Genomic DNA, 19,808 nt, shown 5'->3' with positions numbered 1-19,808 from the left:
TAAAGAGCAGTGCTACACCCTTTTTTCACTTGTGCCTTTTAGGTGAACGACAGCCACTGACCGACAAGAACAAAACCCACCCGGGAAACTTCGGCAAAAGCCTCGATCCTGTGTATCAGTCCGTGAATCCGTGAATCAACAGAGTTATCTGTAGCCTAAAGAGAACACCCGCTTTTCGGCTGATCTCCAAAAACACCTGGACGCCACAAAACTACGGGCCCCCGAGGGCCGTCTCAACTTCAAATCAAATGGGTACCAGAGCGCTCAGTGCATAATGGATGAGCCACTCTCAAGGGTGCCATGCATGGCGGGGCTTAATCCCGATCGTTTGCATTATTGAGTAATTGGAAAATACCACCGGGAAATGCTCCAGAATAAACTAAAAACCCATCTGCTCAACAGCATTTTTGGTGCTAGCTAACAGCGTCTAGGACACACCACTTTAAGCCGCTACTTTCGGCCCTTAGGTATGGATAAACTCTAACAGCAAGGCGTTCACTAGCTGCAATGCTGGTACCGGTCAGCCGTGGCAGCCTGCGCATCAAACCATTAAGTGTGGAGTCTGAAGCCATTTCAGCATCGTGAGCACTTGCCTGTGTCTCCGTCTCCATATTACACTAGGTCAATACATCTCGAAGCATGCTCCCGATCAGGCTGTTTTATGCACCCAGACTACGCGACCAGTTAACTGCGGTCAGTCTAGTCAGTTAGGTCACTTTTATGTTTATTCTTCTTTAGGCTGCGCAAAAACGCGTGCCCTGTCACCAAATCAGCATGTTTATTATCACAAAGTCAACCAGCAGTAAGAGAAACTTGGGCCTCGTTGAACGCCAAAGGGATGCATTAACGGCACCCTAAAATGCTCTCGACAACGTATCGATCCCGATTGTCGAGCGTAAAAACATTTATCAAATACACCATTATGGCCCACCACGCATCATCACTCCGACATCAGATTTGGCGAGTGGCGTGTAAGCAAGACAACCATAGGCCTGCCGACTGATATTGCCACCGGAAACCGCTAAGGCGGCTGTTGCCAGCGTAAGGACCCAGTCGACTGAAAGTAAACTATCATACTGGTTTGTCGAATATAATGAATGTGGCTTGGTGAAAATCCGCCATAAGAGCGACTGGATAGCGGTGGTTACCCCACGCATTTCATTATTCAATTAAGTTCACTGGCACGACGTAGATATGGGACGCAGGCAAAAGATACGGCGCTTGTCATACTGCTGGCCACCGTATTGTCACTATTCCACAGTGTGTTGCCTGGACTGACGGGCAATTGGAGTCAGAACGGTTTAATCACGGAGGATACCCAAAAACGGGAAAAGTGGCGAAAGTGCGAAGGAACACAGGGCAACCTTCGTAACCACATTAGAACCGGCTTACATGCCAACGTAACGCATATGCAACAAAAACTCCTGATCCCAATTCCCGTGATGAGCATTCCGGACCCCTACTTCACTATGCAGAATGTGCCAGTCAATCTCCGGACACCCATGATATCCTAGTACCACATAGGTAGCGTTTTCTCCTTAGGATCATTATGTTAGCCATATTTTTGTTCGACTTGCATTTGCTGTATAAAAACGCTGACCATGTGCATGTTCCTAACTCATAACGGTCGGTTGATCGCCTAGCTTCCACGGCTCGTTTTTCTGGTGACACTCGGTAGAGTTAACAAATCGTTCTTTGTACTGGATCCTTTTTATAACGATAAGATGTGCTCGGTTGTTGGTCCATTCGAGCTTGGCGGATAGATTGCAAGAGTTTCACCAGTAATCGGTGACATCGTCAGAGCGGGGTTGAGTGAATAAATTCTTCCTTTATTGCCTGTGCTTATATAGCTCCTAAACGCTATCTGGTAGCTCTGAATGCGGTCTTCGTGTAGTCAAATTGGAACGCTGTGAATCGGTCACTTGTGCCTGGCTGGTTCGTTGGGCGTATTCACTTTAACGGTTCTGTTTGTGATTGTTCGCTTATGATTCGGTACACATCTTCTTGTTTTGAGCTCTCTTCGGACTCCGTTCAAGTGGATCGAGACGCATTGCAACACAACAGAGAGGAAGAAATAAATAACAAGGAATCAAAGAGACATTAAGGCATTCCGAGAAATTTCATATGGAAGTGCTCACGAAACCATCAAGATTAATTGCCAGACGAAAATTGCTCTACAATACATCAAAAAACGAGATGACCGCACGACGTTACCGGTAACAAGGTATCACATTCACCTTCATTCAACCAAACACGTTGAGGAAATCTCCCTCGAAACCAAAGGGAATGCTGGATACAGTGAAGAAGGCGAACTTGATCTGCAGACTGCGACAAACACTATGTTGGAGAAAACATGCTACCAAAATATACAAGCACGAGCTTGCCAGCAGGGGACGTGACCCAATGTGGCTTGTCTCAACCCACAAACGCAGGGAAGGACACAAGTACAATTGCAAGAAGCTTCAAATATTTGCCTACGCAAAAATAAAACCAGGGCGAGAGTTTGCCGAGGCGTAATGCTCCCAGTAAAAATCGATCAACAGACGCATTGAAAATGATCCCGTCTATCAGCCGTTACGAGCAAAACATCTACACAACCACGGGACTCCGTGCGGTATGGAAAATCAAGAAACCTCACGACAACCAGCAGACTAATGGCATCAAAGAAAGAAAACAACAAAAAACAGAAGACCACTTAATCAACCAATCAAGGGAACGAAATCAGATTTCAAGGCGGGAAGAAGACGACCGACTCACGAGAGGGCAATCACACAGAATCAATAAAGTGAACATGCCCAACGAGCCAACCAAACACGAGAATGATACCAAATCAGATTCACAGGGTTCTAAATTAACTATACGAAGACCGCCTTATTTCGTTTGAATCGCTTTATACTTAACCCAAGTGATTCATCAGTGGGTCCGGTAGAACTTTCAGGTTTGTGCGTTGTTGCGTGGAACCACATTGCAGCCGGTGCCAGCATTCAAAAGCAAGAAGCCTGTCTTTATTCATTTTCATGGGAGGTTAAAGATACCTGTAGGATACATCATAAAATAAGGTCAAGTAAACCCAACTCACAGCAGGGGATTTGTCTCAGTGATAAGTAGACCCACTTGTGTTAAATTTTGCTGGGTGCTGATGGTTAGGTGTTGGGCGTTGTAGTGTGGCTTCGAGAGACGTCAATCTCCTCCTGTCCTTTAATTACCGGAGTATTCCAATATTTCAGTGCTATTTCCCGGCATCTTTGATGCTCTCCCATATTCTCATATCACTGAATTCTCTATCACTGAATGAGCTAATGAACATACGGTTCTCCAGGCTCACCCTATATATATATATATACATTGCCTATGGTCGAGGCAATGAAAACTCCTCCTAAGAGGTTTGGCTGTCTCATGCGCTAAAAGGGGTTGAGCTCAAGTTGAAGTTGGGGGCTTTGCGCTCATTCTCTTGTCACTCCGATCAAAGGTAACATTGCGGCGATGTTATTTGCAGCCTACCTGCAGTGGACCCCCTGAAGGTAGATGTACACTTCTAGCACCAGCTCAAGCTGGGGTAGTCCATTTAACCGTCATCGTGCCCCTCCACTGCTACTACGTGCCCTTCAACACAAGGCAAACAGATTTACGGATTTATGAGTAGCATAGCGTAGTTTAAAAATGAGTGAGGTTACATTCCGCTCGAGACTTGGTTTGCTCCCCACGAGATATATATTGTTTGGGCCTCAATGCTCACTATGGTGCGTAAAACGTCCGCCCATTGCCTCGCGAACTTAGCAAAACCGAGTGGCATAGACATGACTTCGGATTCTCCTTCGGGAGCCACATAACAGGCGACTCAGTGATATTGTGCGAATGCGAGTGCTGGCATTTAGTTAGACGGTTTTCACGTTTCAGTGGGTGAAAACGCTGTCTGAAGCTGGCATTGAACGCGCTGGACGGTATGTTTACTTATGCAGCGCAGGTAACGGTGAATGTGAGCGCTTTAAACTCTTTCACAAACGTCCAGTTTGGGCATCTCTCGAACGCGTTGGACGGTATTTTTACTTATGCAGCGCAGGTACCGGTGAATGTGAGCGCTTTAACCTCTTTCACAAACGTCCAGTTTGGGCGTCTCTTATCCTGCTCTCAGTCCTTCCAGTGTTCGAAAGTTCGGACGAGCCTGCTCGTCTCTTAGGCTGAAGCTTTCACTGACGCACAAAAATACTGTCGACGAGCATAAACGGTTGTCAGACTTGCAGCATGGGACCAGCTTAGTGTAGTCCAAGGTGCAAGGTGTTTCCAAAATTCATGCAGTGTTGAACCACCATGTTGCGTCTTCTTCAGGAAAACGATAGTCAAGAAATCACAATTTTCAATGTACTGCGTGCTCAATCTTCTCAGTCTTGGCTTTTCCAGCGGAATGGGCATATCTGATGGCCGATTATCTCTTCCTGAAACACTTTCAATCCCCCAATGCGATACCAGTAGAATTTAGTGACAGTTTTTACGTCTGCCATCTGCCTCGACCCGAATGGATTTGTTCTAGTCTACGTTTTGATAGTCATCTATCTCATCTTGGTTGATGCCAAAACTTTCGCTTTCTGCATCCTCTTCAAAAACCAATAAAATTCACTTATACTCTCGGGTCTCTTCCACCAACACCGCCTGTATGAATATATACTCTCGAGTAACGGATCACTGTAATAAAGTAATGCAGCCGTCTCCAGATGTTATTGTGGAGAAATAAAGCCACGTCCGTCCGTTAGCAGCATCAGCGCACTGGATCGAACATTCAGGTAGACCTTTTCGTCAATACATCCCGGGGGGCACCGCAAAAGTTTTGGGAGAATGGGCCGTTCAGCGAGGTTGTCCAAAAAGGGTTATTTACAAATACGTCCATGTAAGCCCGCGCGTCACCTACTGACTGGAACAGGCGAATCAGCAGTTCATGTATGTCGCGACCGTGGCAGCCGCTTTCCCGCACATGCAGCTTTCTTAGGGCAGCTCAACCTAATGGAGGTGCCTGGAATGCCATACAGAACTGCTGGCCAAGCCATAGCCGTTGGATCAAAGGACATGTTTGATGGGCAACGTTTCGGTTGCCAAAGTGACCTGGAAGTGACACAAACCAACTCAGTCCACACAGCCATCAGTAATACCAATCGTGTTTTGGTGTGGTTTTCTATGATGTAATTGACCCCAAAGTAATATTTGGAATTACAGTTGAGTTCTTGAAATATCAATTTTGCCGCCATGAAATTTTTTTCATAAAGCTGCGTTCCTCTCTTACTGCTTAGATCTTGCCAGCTTTCCAAGTTCAGCCGAGCCGTATTCACTGTGCTGCTTACACTGTAAATTGTCTTTGGGTTTTTTATTCTTCTTGACCAGACGTCAAATGCAGCGGTCGGTCGACCCGGTCATACGCAACAGGGAGGCGGAATTATGCAAGCATGGAATACCAAGAGTAGGACAAAATCAGCGTCATATACTGCTTACGGTGCTTATGTCTTTATATGGACGACCAAAATCGCAGAAGGTCAATGGAACTATTTTTTGAAAGAAGGCAAGAGTGAAGTGATTTGCTGCAGATCACGGAGTCAGAAAGTAGATTTCCGTGGAATATTACACTAATGGAAATGGGTTACGCCCGGGAGAGCTGTTGTAAATTTTCTGAAAGTTGGCGGATTTGCCGTGGCAGCGGGTGAAATAGTTGGGCGCGTTGTTGAAGTTTATATCTGGGTAGATTAGACAGCTGCGAAGTAATGGGCACTTGAGGGGAGAGTTGAAGAGCAGAAATTCGATGTGAACAGAACCGGTGATTGAGGGTTCTGACATTTTGGGATTCTCTGGGCTGAACATTCATCAATTTTGCCCCATCACGTTTGACTCTGGAAAGCCGATTTTAGCTGGTGTGCTATAAAACAGTCACAACAGAATGAGGGGAATTTTGCCCGAAGTTCAGGAATTGATATTTTGGAGTCCATGAGATATCAGTCCGATCCGTGGTCATGGCTTTCACGAGAAAGTGGAAACCATGTCCGAAGATGGCAGCCAATGGACAGTTTGGGTCCTAGAATTTCCAGGAGAAGACGAACCGGATGTGAACCAGCCAATCTGTTGTATTTAAAGCCTGTTGATACCACCAGTGAAAGGAAGAAGGCCTTCGCTGCGGAGTTATTTATTCGGAAATGCCAACTGACCGGTTACAGACCATTGAACAAGGAGGCAAAACTCTAATCTGCATCTTAGTTACAAAACCTGGACACCGATCTTCTCCCGAACGAGTCTTCCTGGAGATTCATTCCTTCCAATCATTCGTCGGTCAAATCCAAGCAAATGTTACAAAGTGGCCCCGGGAATTCCGCAACAGAATTCCATTCTTCAATCGACGCAAAGCGAAATTCTACGAACAACGCATACTACCCGAACAGTAGTATCACAGTTACACCGGTACTTTAAATTGAGATGTAAATGCAGAAAAAGCCGAATTAAGTGTCGACTCGTCCTACGAAAACTGGTGAATCTCCGGAGCCCAGAACCCAATGAACTGGTATCTTAAGTTCATTCGGCCAATCGTCCTTCAAAGCAGACCGCGCTTTACAACATGGCGTCATGCGAAGGCGAGGACTGCACGTTTTTCTCCAGGATACCAAAGATTGATGGCAGCAGTTGCATCACACTCGAATTATTTACGAGCGCGTCCTCCATTTTAGTCGATTTTCTTGGTGAGCATTATTATTCCGAAAACTTACGTGGAATATTTAGTGCTGTGGGGGAAACGATTTTATCTTGTCAAAGCCGACGTCGATGGAAACATAAAGGTGAGTGACGCTTGGTTATGTCCTGTATGCTATTTCGTGCATGTGCTCTCCAGGCATGCGGCCTCTACCTGAATTAATATGTGGCTGCCGAGATAAATGGAAAGGAGCCAGCAGGCTCGTTATGCAACCAACTAATCAACTCATTCCACAACGACACCGAACATCTGTTTGGATTAAAACCGAAGGCTGAAAATATACTGCAATATCTCGAATGTCATGCCAACTGGAACGTGAGGCGGCCTGTGTGTAGTGCATTCAGTTGTGGAGAGATTCAGTTCAGTCTCATAAAAACCCAATTGATTGCCAAGCGAATGTATTTTTCGAAAACATATGTAGTGATTGACATCCGAGGCCATAGGACGTTTCAGGTTCAGGGTTCTACGTCAACTGTGAGCTCCAGATGAGTGGCGTCTGGTGGCCACGATAATTCTTGTTCGTAGTAATCTGTCCACCGGTCGATGCGTTCTTCTTTTTTAAGATCGTCACTTCATTATTATCTTTGATGGTTTTGTTCAAATGTAGTTTCAGGGAACCGGTCGCACGGACCAATTTAAATTATCGTGTGGCATTCCTTGCTTTCTGGGTCTCTCCCATTTCCCTAGCTTTTCATGTGCATCGGACTTCACGGTCGTCGCGCACGCTCACTTTCGCTCGACGTGGCATAGGTCATCGGGCCGAATTCTGTTAGGGACGGGCTGATATATTTCCCCCAGATTTAAACAGTTCCACTGTACGGTCTCGGTGCTTGAGTTAACTTGGTAGTATCGTGCCACAAGCAAAACTCCAAGCACTGGGCAAAGAACTGTCAATCTCGTCCGAGTACGAATTCACGTCTGACGACGGAGCATTTGGCGGTGACTCCAGAAGACGACTCTGGTAAATCCATCTTACATCCAGATCTGCCAGTTTCTCAGTTTCTGAGATATTTGTCCGCACCTTACGCGGTCCTGGAAAACGAAGATAGAAGTGACTTCGGGCGAGCGCGTAGTCGGAATCCACAAATGTGTTCCAAAACGAGCGGAAGTCAGTTGTGATTATGATTTGAAGGCCTTATTTTGAGGAAATGAATAAAACTGGATAGCGAATGGACAGTGCTAGCCTACTACAATCATTCCGAGGTGCATACATCTCCAGACACTCATTCAGGCAATCTCAGACAATCAGGATAGAAACTGACAACAAGGACGCCACTGACCTCGGTTGACAGCCATATCTCGCAGTGTCTCTAGCGAGGCACAGTGGGGATCACGCGGTCCCTATCCTGGGAATCGAATAACTTCGACAGCACCCAAGCGTTTCGTAATCTCCTTCATACCCCACCTGCCAGGTCAGGAGTTGGTCACCTCTACTTCCGCCACTCTCAATTGGGCATGAAAAACAGAGCTCTCTTCGGTAAACACAGCTTCTGGTGATGGACACATTCTTCAGTGGAAGTGCCCGTAGCACAACCAAAAACTGGCTTTCTAATTGCCTCGTTTTGGATTCACCAACACGAGCTACAGTTCTGAGACAATGATTGCCGAACACCTGAAGGCGTCCCAGTTCCGCTGCTCAAACAGGCCAACTCTCACAGCCCCTAGTCACACGTCCCTTGAGATTCAGAGACACACCACTTTGACGCCATAGGTGTCTGGAATTAGCAAACGCGACCCGAGTCTTACAGATTCGTGCATTGACCTCATCTGTCACACCACAGTCAGAATTAATACAACTTCCAGGATACGTAGAACGCTCCACAACTTCCAGTACCTCTCCTTGGGCTGTAAGTGATGTGTTCAGTGACTGCATGTCCACGAGTATGACCTGACGCTTTGTGGGTGCATACCAAAAGACGGGATGATTTTGTCCAGTTCATCCAAAACACCTGTGTATTCTTATCTTCAAAGAAGAGAGCTCTCTTCTCTTCGTCTACCGACAACGCTTTCGTCACAGGCTATTTGAACACCGGGGTTTTAGAGAGCTTCCAGCGTTCGTCTCATGATTTCATCGATCACGATATTGAATAGGAATTGAACGAGTGGACATCTCTGATGGGCACCACTTTGTGTACGGAAGCTTTTTGGGGAGCTCTCCGTGTAATCTCACGTCCGGAAGCCTGAGAATACAAAGCTTATTATGTCCACGAACGTCCTCGGAATTCCTTGGTGGGCGAGCGTGTCAAGAAGAACAGACCGTTCAACCGAGTGGAACGCGCCTGAGCTATCGACTTTAGCTATCTCGGAAGATAGTACTGCATAAAGAAAGCCTGCTTTCAGCACACAACTGAAACAATCACTCACCATTGTCCGTACGTAACAAGTTTAGTTCATGTTGACCACATAATCCAGTCTGAGACACGTGTACCCATATGTGCATTGAGGTTTCTGGCAACTACCACATCTGAGGTTTTAGTTTGCCGAAACAGGGTATTTCGGGCGCCATAAAACTGGTCCTTTATGGTGTCAGAGCTACAGTCGGTTGGGATGTAAGCACACAACAAACACACAACGATCAACCCCTTCACAGACATTGCCAGACGAACCGCACAGGTGATGATCATTAGCAGGTATCCAATCAGGCAAGGATCCTTCTCGGTGAATAAGCACCTCGTGCACATCCAGCTTCAGCAGCCTCTGGATCACCAGGGCTGCGCAGCTGGAAGCGAATGGAGAGGGGATGGTTAGCTTAACCATTATGCCTGCTTATTGAATTTTTTCTGAGACACAGTACACATCAATGCAAAGCGGGTTTAGTTTGAGGACCAGAGCAGCTTGTCCTGCTCGCTTTAGCGTGTGAACTTTGAAAGCAGCCAGATACATTGGGCGTCGAGTTTTAAAGATTGATTTCGAGATACCTGTGGATGTCAGCGCTAGATGACGCGCAGATAATGCTTGCGAAACCGATGCAGTATGAACGGGGTTGTCAATTCTGACTGACGGGTGTACAGGGAGATTTATCAATGGGGTGGGAAGAGGGAGACGAAAAAGTATGCGAATGAGAAGAGAGAGAAGCGTCAGCAATAACCTGTTCTCGCATACCTGCTCTACTGCATGCAGTACATAATGTGACTCGGCTGATGGCACCACACAATGGCCGATGCGGCATGAGAGTATTGTTAGTTGTAAATGTCATGGTTGTACGTGGGTTGGAATACTGCTAGTGCGCCCAGACCTAAAGAGCAGGATGATTAAGATCCTCAACCAAAGCCTTTGGCTTAAAAGCCTAGCTGAAAGGTAGCGGTATTTGGTGGGAAATGCAAGTACATTACTATTTTTATGGTACAAGTCATCACACATGTTCAACTTCCCAACCTGCAGGACTAGGAGACTTGAACTTGAACTTCTAACCATTGACCAACCTGATATGAAAGATTGCGATCGGACTGCTAAGTGGGTTACAGAGTTACAAACCGCTACATTAACTTAGGCTCCAGCATCGTCGCCCCTATAATGGCCGCAATTTTAGTTCTGATACACTTGAAGATAGCTAGTGAAGCCATTGTTGCGGTGAGTGAATAGCCCGGATGTTGTGGTCGCCTGGGATTTGAATGCGCATGTACGTAAACTTAGCGCTGCTGAGGCTCAGTTGAGTGGTCGTCTAGGACTGAAATCAATAAGCACAGACAAAGGCGAACGCCGGTGAAGTTGTTTTATGAACACAAACTGTCTCTGTGCAGCACTAACTTCCGAAACGACCGAACGGTTTAGCCACCTCCACTTACTAGCCAACCTTCAACACAGGTAGACTACACTGCCATTAACTGTAGGTGGCGACCATCGCTCGTTCTGGGACACATATGTGGATTCAGATTAGCCCATTGTTCGTTCCTTCTTCTCGTTGCGTTCTTCAGGGACGCGCTAGATGTTCGCACCTCAGCTGGCCATTGAGAATCTCTCGGATGATGGTGTGAAACAAGCCTACCAGAATCGCATACTGAAATCCCTTTCGGATGAGATATTTTCTGATGTCGGCTTACTGGAAGGCAACCCCCGCGAAGCGATGGTCCCTCCGCTTGTGTAACGATTCAACCAACCAGACCTAAGCGCTGCGTCTCGAGACACTAAAATTGCTCGAACCTCTGGCACGCATACCCCTGATCAAGTGTGCTATACCGCCAAGGGAATTGTCAAACAGATGGGAAATAGCATTCGCGCGGGTCGAATAGCATAGTGGATCCTGAGAAGCCGAAGCGATGGTGGGGGATAGAAACTCATAATGTTCCAGCTAATACGCACGACCGGCTAACAGAAGCCACCGGTGAGCGGAACAGTCACTTATGAAGGCGGTTGGCTCATTTGTAAAAGAGAGTGCTTGAATCGTTTGGCTGAACACCTTCAAGACCCATTCAAATGACCACATGCAGCTGCTCAGCTGGACTCCCTACCGGCAGCGCAGCGCTGGACAGTGAAATTGGGACCTCTGGCAGCTTCTGTACAGGCAGACTTTTTGCCCCTCAGTGGTCACCGAGCTTCTGGTCCTGATGAATTCCTACTCTCTGCGTTTATTAGTGCACAGGTGGTGATAGCCATAATACAAATCAGGTGTATGTGCACTAATAGAAGTTTTTAGTATGGTTGCAACGCGTATAAAAATAAATACAATGCGAAAATGGGAGCAAGTCACAAAGGGAACTTATGGTATGTGGGAGTCCCTTGGTGAATGTCCGGACGGCAGGAACGTGTTTTCTTCGCAGTATGGCTGCTACACGTGTTCCATGATTTGAAGGTGTTTGGCTGACTCCTTGCTCCCTGCGCGCGTGGGTCAGTGTACTGACTGTGTCTGGTTTCCCTATATGTAGGTCCGTTTGCGCGTACGTGGGCGCGTCAGCACGTGAGTGGTTGGTACGCTCACTAGACGGTGCAGACAATCGACGTCTGATGAGTCACCTTAATGTGACGTGGTTGTGGGCATGAAAAAGAGACAAGTCTCATGATCCAGTGAGCGACTGTGGGCTGAACAGTCAAGTGTGTGGGTGACTGGGTCGCTACACGTTCAAAGACGGAGGTAAGATCTTTAGTTGGCGCTTGCTCACTTGTTTGACCTTATGCGGGAGAAAGAGACCGTCTCAACCAAACGGAGTGAGGGGCACTCATTTTCAAAACGATCTTCGCATTTGATGTGGCAATAACAGAGGACTTAGCGTGACCCAAGTTGTGACCACACACTTTGCATTGCTTATTTTAAGTCGTGTCATGAAGACACTTGAAGACGGTACCCAAGGACAACAAGCAAGACTCCAGTCGGAATAGACTGTTTGGAACATTAGTGTGATGTGCATGGGTATAATGTGCCCTACAATCTTGGTGTTTCGTGACCTCAAGAGTGCGTTCAATTCTGTCTATCACTTAGTTCTTTTCAACACGCAGCAAAAGAGTATGTCCCAGAAGTTTTCGAATATCGTGCGCTGTTTGTATGTACATATTTATGAGTGCGTGAGAGACTATAGGGAGCTCTCCAAAAGGTCTGAGAAACCCCAGATCTTTTCGAGTGAGAACCTGGAATATACAAATGACATTGTTTTTCATTTTCGAAAAAGATCAGGATGCACATACATTGCTAGAAAGGCTGACTAAAGTCATCTGGTCCTTTGCCGTGTGCCTTGAGCCCATAAAGCGCAAACCCATTCTGCCGGAGGTAAAGTCTTTGAAGTGCCTCTGGGATTTCAAGGAATGACTTTGGAGGTTGTGGAACATTGTTTGCTCCTTTGAAGTTGCATCAGCTTTGACAGTTGTGTAACAGACGATTTCGGTGCATCGTGTGCTTTGCGCCCATAAAGGGCAAACCCATTCTGCCGGAGGTATAGTCTTTGAACATGCCTCTGGGATTTCAAGGAATGACATTGGAGGTTGTGGAACACTGTTCGCTCCTTTGAAGTTGCATCATCTTTGACAGTTGTGTAACAGACGATTTCGGTGCACAAATTTCGAAGGCCAGAGTATTGTTTGCCAATTCGTATCGCATGTGGTGTCAGCCTGTGGTATGGGCTACATTGTTGTACGGGTTCGAGACTAGGCCGGGCGAAGTATCTGAAATGCCTGTCCACCAATGTCTCATAAATATAGGTGGAATAGGCTGGGACCGAGAATTCACGATCAGGTAATCAAGAGACGGTTTTTGGTTGAGCAAAGGATGCTTGTCTCACAGAATGAATCCAGCATTGCAGGCTAAGGTGGATAGGCCATGTATTAAGCATGCTGAATTACCGCCCGTTGAGACAAACGCTGTTTTACGCACGTAATTTGGAGTGGCGGAAACCTAGAACTGGACAGGATTTGACATTGCAGAAGGGGATGAAGGCTTTCACAATAAGTTTGGGTGCTGTTGGGGCTGTACGTGGTGGGGTCCACTTGATCCTCCCTGTGCTCGGGAGACACCGAATGATACAGTGGCTAACCGATGCCAGCCTCATTCATGTTGTCAGTTTCTATCCAAATTTTCTGACTGAGTGTTGGAGATGTAAAGCACCTCGGTGTTTGTTGTAGGTTATCCCCAAGTCCCCTCACTGCTTTCTTTCTTCGTTCCGTTGTGAGGCTTTTTAAAAAAACAAATTGACATGGTTGTATGGCAGTGAAGCACCATTGTTTTCACCTGGTGTTTCCGTGAATGACGATGCTAGTGTTTTCTTTGCCTTTCGAGTGCATAAATGTGATATCGAAGCGTTTATGCTAGCTTAATTGAGCTCGAGATGTTTGCCGACTTCTTGTGCATTCAGTTGTCTAAACTCTGTAGTAGGTGTCGTTTGATGGTCGTGCCAATTCAGCCGACAATAGTCACGCACCGTAAAGGTTGGTCCATTTCTGTCTACCACCAACATACACCCCGCTTTGTCAAACGCAATGCGTGGGAAGCCTGCGGCGGTTAGTTTCTGGTTAGAGTTGGCAAGTTTTTACACATGACCACATGTTCACAGACACCGTTTTCTGATTCTGATCACCGACAACCATCGTTTTTGAGGTTGGATACCAATGCGCACCATCTGCCCATCGTTTGGGTATACCTAGGACAAGGAAAGACTCAGATTCGCAGGCACAAGAATTCAGCTTGACGCCAATGGATAGCAGGGCGGGGTTGCTCAATGGTTAGAACGCGAATTCACTGACCGAAAGTTCCATGGTTCGAACCCGACCTCTGCCTCTCGATTTCCCCTTCTAGACTTGGGCAACACGGCGGTGTCTCAGCCCTCGTGCTTCCTTCCTGTAGAATTGCAGTTAGGCACCGGAAGGGTGCTACAGCTGAGCTATTTTTACTGGAGAGCAAGCACAACAGAGGTGCGTCGTTCGTCGGATCAAGGGCACTCGGCCGTGCCAGTCATGGGGTGTATGGTACAAAAATCGCACTGTACAGTTTCTGAAATATCCTCGGCAGTAAAGCATCAGTTTTAGCACTGGTGTTGCATTCTCTGATGGTGATGATGATGATGATGATGATGATACACTAATCTTGGGATAAGTTGGCCTAACCAGAGATTCATCTGAATCCATGTTGAGTCTCCCGTTTATGGTATTTTCCATTTAGGTGCGCCGCCTCATATTTCAATTGGTACCGTTTTCGAGACATCGCAGTACATGTGCTTGACGGAACCTCACTCACAAGATCACTTAAGACTCTTTGCTCACGACCAGTTCGCCTGTTGCGCGCAACGTGGTGTCCAAGTAGAGCATAATACTGATGAAAACTCGGGGACCGCCTGCCTGGTGAATCGCAAGAAGAGCGAAACCAACCGTGAAGGGGTTTTAGCGATTCTTAGAGTAGCATTCTCCAACCAGAAACTGTTAATACAGAGTTATTGTTTTCGTTCACTGGAAGAATGCGAGAGTCGATGTTTCGTGTTAAAATTGAGGTTCCCCGAAGTCACTGAGTGTAAGTTTGAGCGTCCTAAATGGATTTAGGCTGATGTATGCGGAGTTTTCCAATCACTATTGTGCGCCACCCAGTCGATGGTCAAAACGGTATTTTCTCAGATACATTGCTCCTAGTGGGCTCTTTTCCATAATTCTCAAAGATACGAATTATATCGTGATTTTAGGGTCGATCACCGGCGCAACTTTGTCTTTGTATCAATGGTACTGAAACTAGGAGACTATTCAGTGTGTTTTTAGCTTCATCCCCGTCGTATTTTGCTCCTAGAATTATTGGGTTTACTGATGCCTTTTGCCATGTGGAATCCAAGTACGTTGCGGCGATTCCGCTTTAGAAGGGTGAGCCAGCTCCACGAATACCCCGGGTCGCTGCCGCCCACGAAGCGCGATCGGCAACAAGGTCGGAGTACTGCTATTCTTTTTCTATGCTACTGCTTGACCCCATAGGCCGATTTCCGAAAGCCAGATTTCCTATTGTCACCTGGTGCGACAGCATAAGTTTGAGCATGGCAATGGCAGCAGGAAGGGTTTGGACTCTTCGGAGTATGGTTCGTGAAGGACGTGTCACAATAACCAGAATGCGTCGTTGGATAAGTTTACAGAGGCATAGAATAGTATGACAAGGGGCCACAACTCCATTATTGGATATCCGTCCCAACTATCACTGTTCGAACACTTCTGGTCTGTTAAGAGAGGCTGGTTGAACCTAGAAATGTGATGACGCAAGGAGATTCGGAGATGCCTTCCGGCATCCCCGAGGTGGCTCACGTTGATGGGTTATTCCAGGTTTGGATTAGATGGCTCAAGTGGTTAGAGCGCGAATTTACTGTCCGGAATGTCCGTGGTTCGAACCCGACCTCTGCCTGTCGACCTTCCTGTCTAGGCTGGGGCTACCTGACAGTATCCCAGCCCTCATGCTTCTTTCGGGTAGCGTGGCAACTAGGAACCGGAAGGGTGTTACAGCTGGTCGATTATCCCAGGTTTTCGCCCCACAGTAAGATCTACAGGTAATGAAAATCGGGCTGCCACCAGGCTGTAGTGTATTTGGGAAGCATTACAGCCGTTTTTGGAGCAATACGCGGGCAGGTGCCTCCTTCCGGATACCGGAAACGACACTGCAAGTCAACCGAAGGCGGAAACGTCAGTAGTCGCAAGCGGTTCGTCGTTGCGTTTTCTTAAGCCAAAGCTTTCAGAGAGGTTTTCTACCGTCAACCAGGTTACGGACATTCCAGCCGCATGTACGCGGTGCGTCCGTTACTTTCAGAGAGCATTATAGGGTTCAGCTTGCACGTTCGTTACTCCTACGACCGAGCTAATGTCGAGAACATTGCTTACAGGGGATACCGTAGCACGAACGGAGTCTTACACCTCGAAAATAATGAGGATTTCTGTACGTGCGATGTTTTCAGGCGTTTGTCCATAGCTGCATGTCGATCCTTTTCACAACTAAATGCAAGTTAATAGGCAACAAGGTTTGAAGAGTAATACCGTTAGAAAGGCCGTCGGATGTTGGGTGGGTTGATAAGCTCAATACAGTTACCATTTGAAATCAGCGAGATGACTACGGGAAATCGGTTTATTGTACCTGCGTAGTCGTCAGTGACGAATAATATAATATAATAATAATAATACAATAATATTCAGGGAAGTAAATTCTTTTCTGAGTAGCTCCTTTTCCCCACATACGGCATTTTAATATTCCACTGTGGGTGTGTCACAAGTAAATAAATCGGTAAAGAAGTTCATCGAGGCAACAGAGTCGACCCTTTAACGATAGCCAAGGATTAAACAGTCCTTGACTGGGTGGTAGCTCTTACTTGAGAGAAATTCAGTCATTTCTGTATTTAAAGTAGTAGGAATCCATCGGTCTCAACAGTATGTGATCACCTGTCACCTTATGAAGTAAAGAAGGATCGTTCTTCTACCCTTTGAAGAAACCTTTCACTAAATCCACCCGATACATGCAGTTGTACGTCGGTACTAGAGGATAGTCTATCAGAGAAAATGGAGTATTTTGAGGAAGCTCTTTCTGGGGATCATCCTCTAAGTTGTGGTTGATGGAAACACTGTACCGGTTGAGTGACTTGTCTCTGAAGTAGTCTATTTTTTAGGATTTCTAAACTTGGTAAGCACATCGTACGTTAACAAGGGAAAACAATTTACCCATGGAATTAACCAATTCATGGAATATACTGCCCCACGGGGCTGCTCAGCCAGTAATATTTCGCTGAACAGTACAGACCTGGTTACCGGGCTCTTTAATATCGTCATATTTTTGACATCTTTCAATGCACACTTGGTTCTGTAGGTCCAAATACTCTGCGGGGCTTCCTAGTGCACGACCAACTATTGTCAAACATCGGCATCAATCTTATCGCACCATGACCAAACTACTAGCCATATATATAACCGATTCTCTTAACCATCCCCTCTCGATAATGGGGCACACTGAATGAATTCCGCTTCTTCATTCTTGTGCATTAATATGTATAAAGGTTACTTACAGAGCATTATCAACCCTGCTTCACGGGATTATCTAACTCATCAGCCAGCAACCCTGCTAACCTGATATGTGTATCCAGATAGCCACTAGGGTGAGCCAGTGATCAGATCACTTCGTGTTCTGAAATACTAAGAACAGACCGATGGAAGTGAAGGTGATCACATCGCTGGGTCAAATGGGAAAGATTAATTATAACACCCAAGAGCCTGGTCTATAGTGATGCAGAAACTCCACTTTTTGTAGGAACGGCTCAGTGAACTTCTACAGGCCGCTGGCTAACCCGAAGCTCAAGGGTTGGAGACGCACTCGGGTGAGTAGCAAATAATGCTGCGGACGTCAACAGCTTCCATTCCATGGACTTTCATGTTTCTCATCTGTCCGCCGTGTGCGCCTATATATAATCGATCTCCAGGAAAGAGGGTGATCAACTTAGAAATCTGACACCAGTTTGTGTAGTACTCCGCTCAACATCTCTGGTATCATCTTGGTGACTCCCGGGCCTATGAAGATTCATTATTCTTCCTAGGTCTTCCAACCATTCGTAAAAACCCTTACTGTTGCATCGCTTTCTTCCGACATTCATGCACCTTGTACGGAAAAGTCTAAATTCAGGAAAGAAACGTTTGTGTGTGCAGTATTTCTCTCCTCTGCTGAGGATGTTTCAGGATACGGAAATGTTTCGTCAAGGGAAGCGTTTCTTTATCGGAGCTATGACTGTAACCAGTTGTATCGCATGTTTTTTTATACTAGGTCATTGGTACCCGACTCTTGAACAGCTTTTCCGAGCTCTTGATGGGGCACCCAAGTAATCAGTTGTTCTTGGTGTCATGTACTTGAGAAATCTAAAGACCGAGGTGGACATACGGTGTGGCAGTCAGCTTCTCATAGCCTCGAACGGGGGACTTTTATCACCCAGCTCGAATAAAGCCACAGAGCGAATGTTCGTTCTAGTATACTAACGAAAACAATGGCGATTATCCAATGGCGGGTATTCGTATGCTCCACAGACTATTCCAACTTAGGTTACATCATTCCGCATTCCCAGCAACTGGCGCTACGCATGCATCTTAAGCCAAACCATAGCCAAGCCAACCCTCTGCTGTGCTTATAACATCAATAGTTTAAGGTGGCAGTTTCAGGTTTAAGGTGACTCCGTTTCAGTAGTATCGGACGTTCCGTTATATCAGTAATTCAGATGCCTGGATCGTATTCCCTATGCGATTCTGAGAGTTTGGTTTTCTACAAAGGAGATTGTGGCTGGTGAAACGTTTTCACTGCCGAAATTGCCTATTTGACGGAAGTGCTCTCACGGACGTCGTTCCTCGTAGGTTTTATTACTGCGTCAGTTTGTGAAAAATTTGAAATCGTCTACTTATTGACTGGTTAATTTGTTGATTGCGATATCCTGATACTTAGTTCAATAGGCTTCGAACCTGTCGATAGTTTGTATACAGGTATTTTCGAATTATGAAACAGTGTAGATAAGCTGTTTTCGGAGCATATTCCTCATTTTTGTTTTTTTCCATCACCCTATTGCTTTATTTGGATTTGTCTCCCTTCATAGAAAGTGTCCAACGCCGTCCGAGATCTGAATGCCACTCACCTAAGGGATATGTTACAGCAGGAACAAACTTTACATCTATCCAAAAAGGATTCTTCTGGTTCAGTTGGACTACTCTGGCTCAAACGAACCTACGAATTTTTAATCCGAACCCTCTGGCATTTGTCCCAGTCTACCAGTGCTGATTCCATGTATGATATTATCATCAAAGCTTACGATGAAACGCTGACAAAACATCACAACAGACTGATGCGACACACCTTTAAGGTTAGCCTTGTTCACTTCAAAAACTGAAGACGCTCTCTGACTGATTTATTGTTTTATGCCTGATCAAATCGTGCACACCCCTTCGGTTTCCCCCGCGCAGCTACTTTGAGAAACGGACGAGCAATGTCAGTCATATTACCAGAAAATTAGCCCACGCCTTGTCAATATCATACTCGGCCGTAGGATATTGCTTGCAGAGAAACAAACTTACAGTGTCATCTCAGTCCTTCCGAATTCCTTAGTCTTCGCAAGCACGTTTGTGGTTAGGCTGGACCAACCATGAATCAAAGTAGTTCGAGGAATCCTTATAAAACGGTAATCGTGACACCTCTTGTTCTTTTGGTTTCTGCAAGATGAAAACAGTAATACTGGTGAAGGTGGCGAGATGGTCCAAGTGGTTAGAGCGCGAATTTACTGACTGGAAGGTCCGTGGTTCGAATCCGACCTCTGCCTCTCGATTTCCCCTGTCTAGGCTTGGGCAACCTGACAGTATCCCAGCCCTCGTGCAACCTTCGGGTGGCATGGCAGCTAGGCACCAAAAGGGTGCTACAGCTGAACGGTAGACTCACACAGTATTCTCTGATTGAGCAACACCTCAAGATGGCTTAGTTTTTGGAACGTCAGCTATCGCCCGAGAGCCCCGCTGCTGAAACTTAGTCTTGTTTCCTCGGTTTTCCTCCATTGAGCTTGGGTAACCCATAAGCTTTTCTGCTGTTTTGCTCCCCTTTGGCATTGTGGCAGCTTCCTACTTAAAGGACGTCACAGCCTACTGAGTTGCTGACTTATTCTGGATTCTCACAAATGTAAAATGCGTCGACATAACTTTCCCTTATTAA

General features: G+C 46.3%; 2 protein-coding genes across 2 annotated transcripts in view; both read left to right on the top strand.

The window, feature by feature from the left end:
* T265_00430 (hypothetical protein) overlaps positions 1–134 on the top strand; it is a gene marked incomplete at both ends in the record, with an annotated part of 4,068 nt that extends 3,934 nt beyond the window's left edge. The window contains one exon of the mRNA XM_009164203.1: positions 43–134. Within this exon, the coding sequence (XP_009162467.1) occupies positions 43–134 (92 nt within the window). The remainder of the gene's footprint in view (positions 1–42) is intronic.
* Positions 135–6,595: 6,461 nt separating this feature from the next.
* Positions 6,596–19,808, top strand: part of T265_00429 (hypothetical protein) — a gene marked incomplete at both ends in the record, with an annotated part of 33,380 nt that continues 20,167 nt past the window's right edge. Inside the window, 2 exons of the mRNA XM_009164202.1 lie at positions 6,596–6,803; positions 18,709–18,972. Of these exons, the coding sequence (XP_009162466.1) occupies positions 18,757–18,972 (216 nt within the window). The remainder of the gene's footprint in view (positions 6,804–18,708; positions 18,973–19,808) is intronic.

Source organism: Opisthorchis viverrini, assembly GCF_000715545.1.
Source record: "Opisthorchis viverrini unplaced genomic scaffold opera_v5_4, whole genome shotgun sequence".
Classification (NCBI taxonomy): domain Eukaryota; kingdom Metazoa; phylum Platyhelminthes; class Trematoda; order Opisthorchiida; family Opisthorchiidae; genus Opisthorchis; species Opisthorchis viverrini.
Note: the sequence above shows the minus strand (reverse complement) of the source record. Positions and strands in the feature narration are given on the sequence as shown.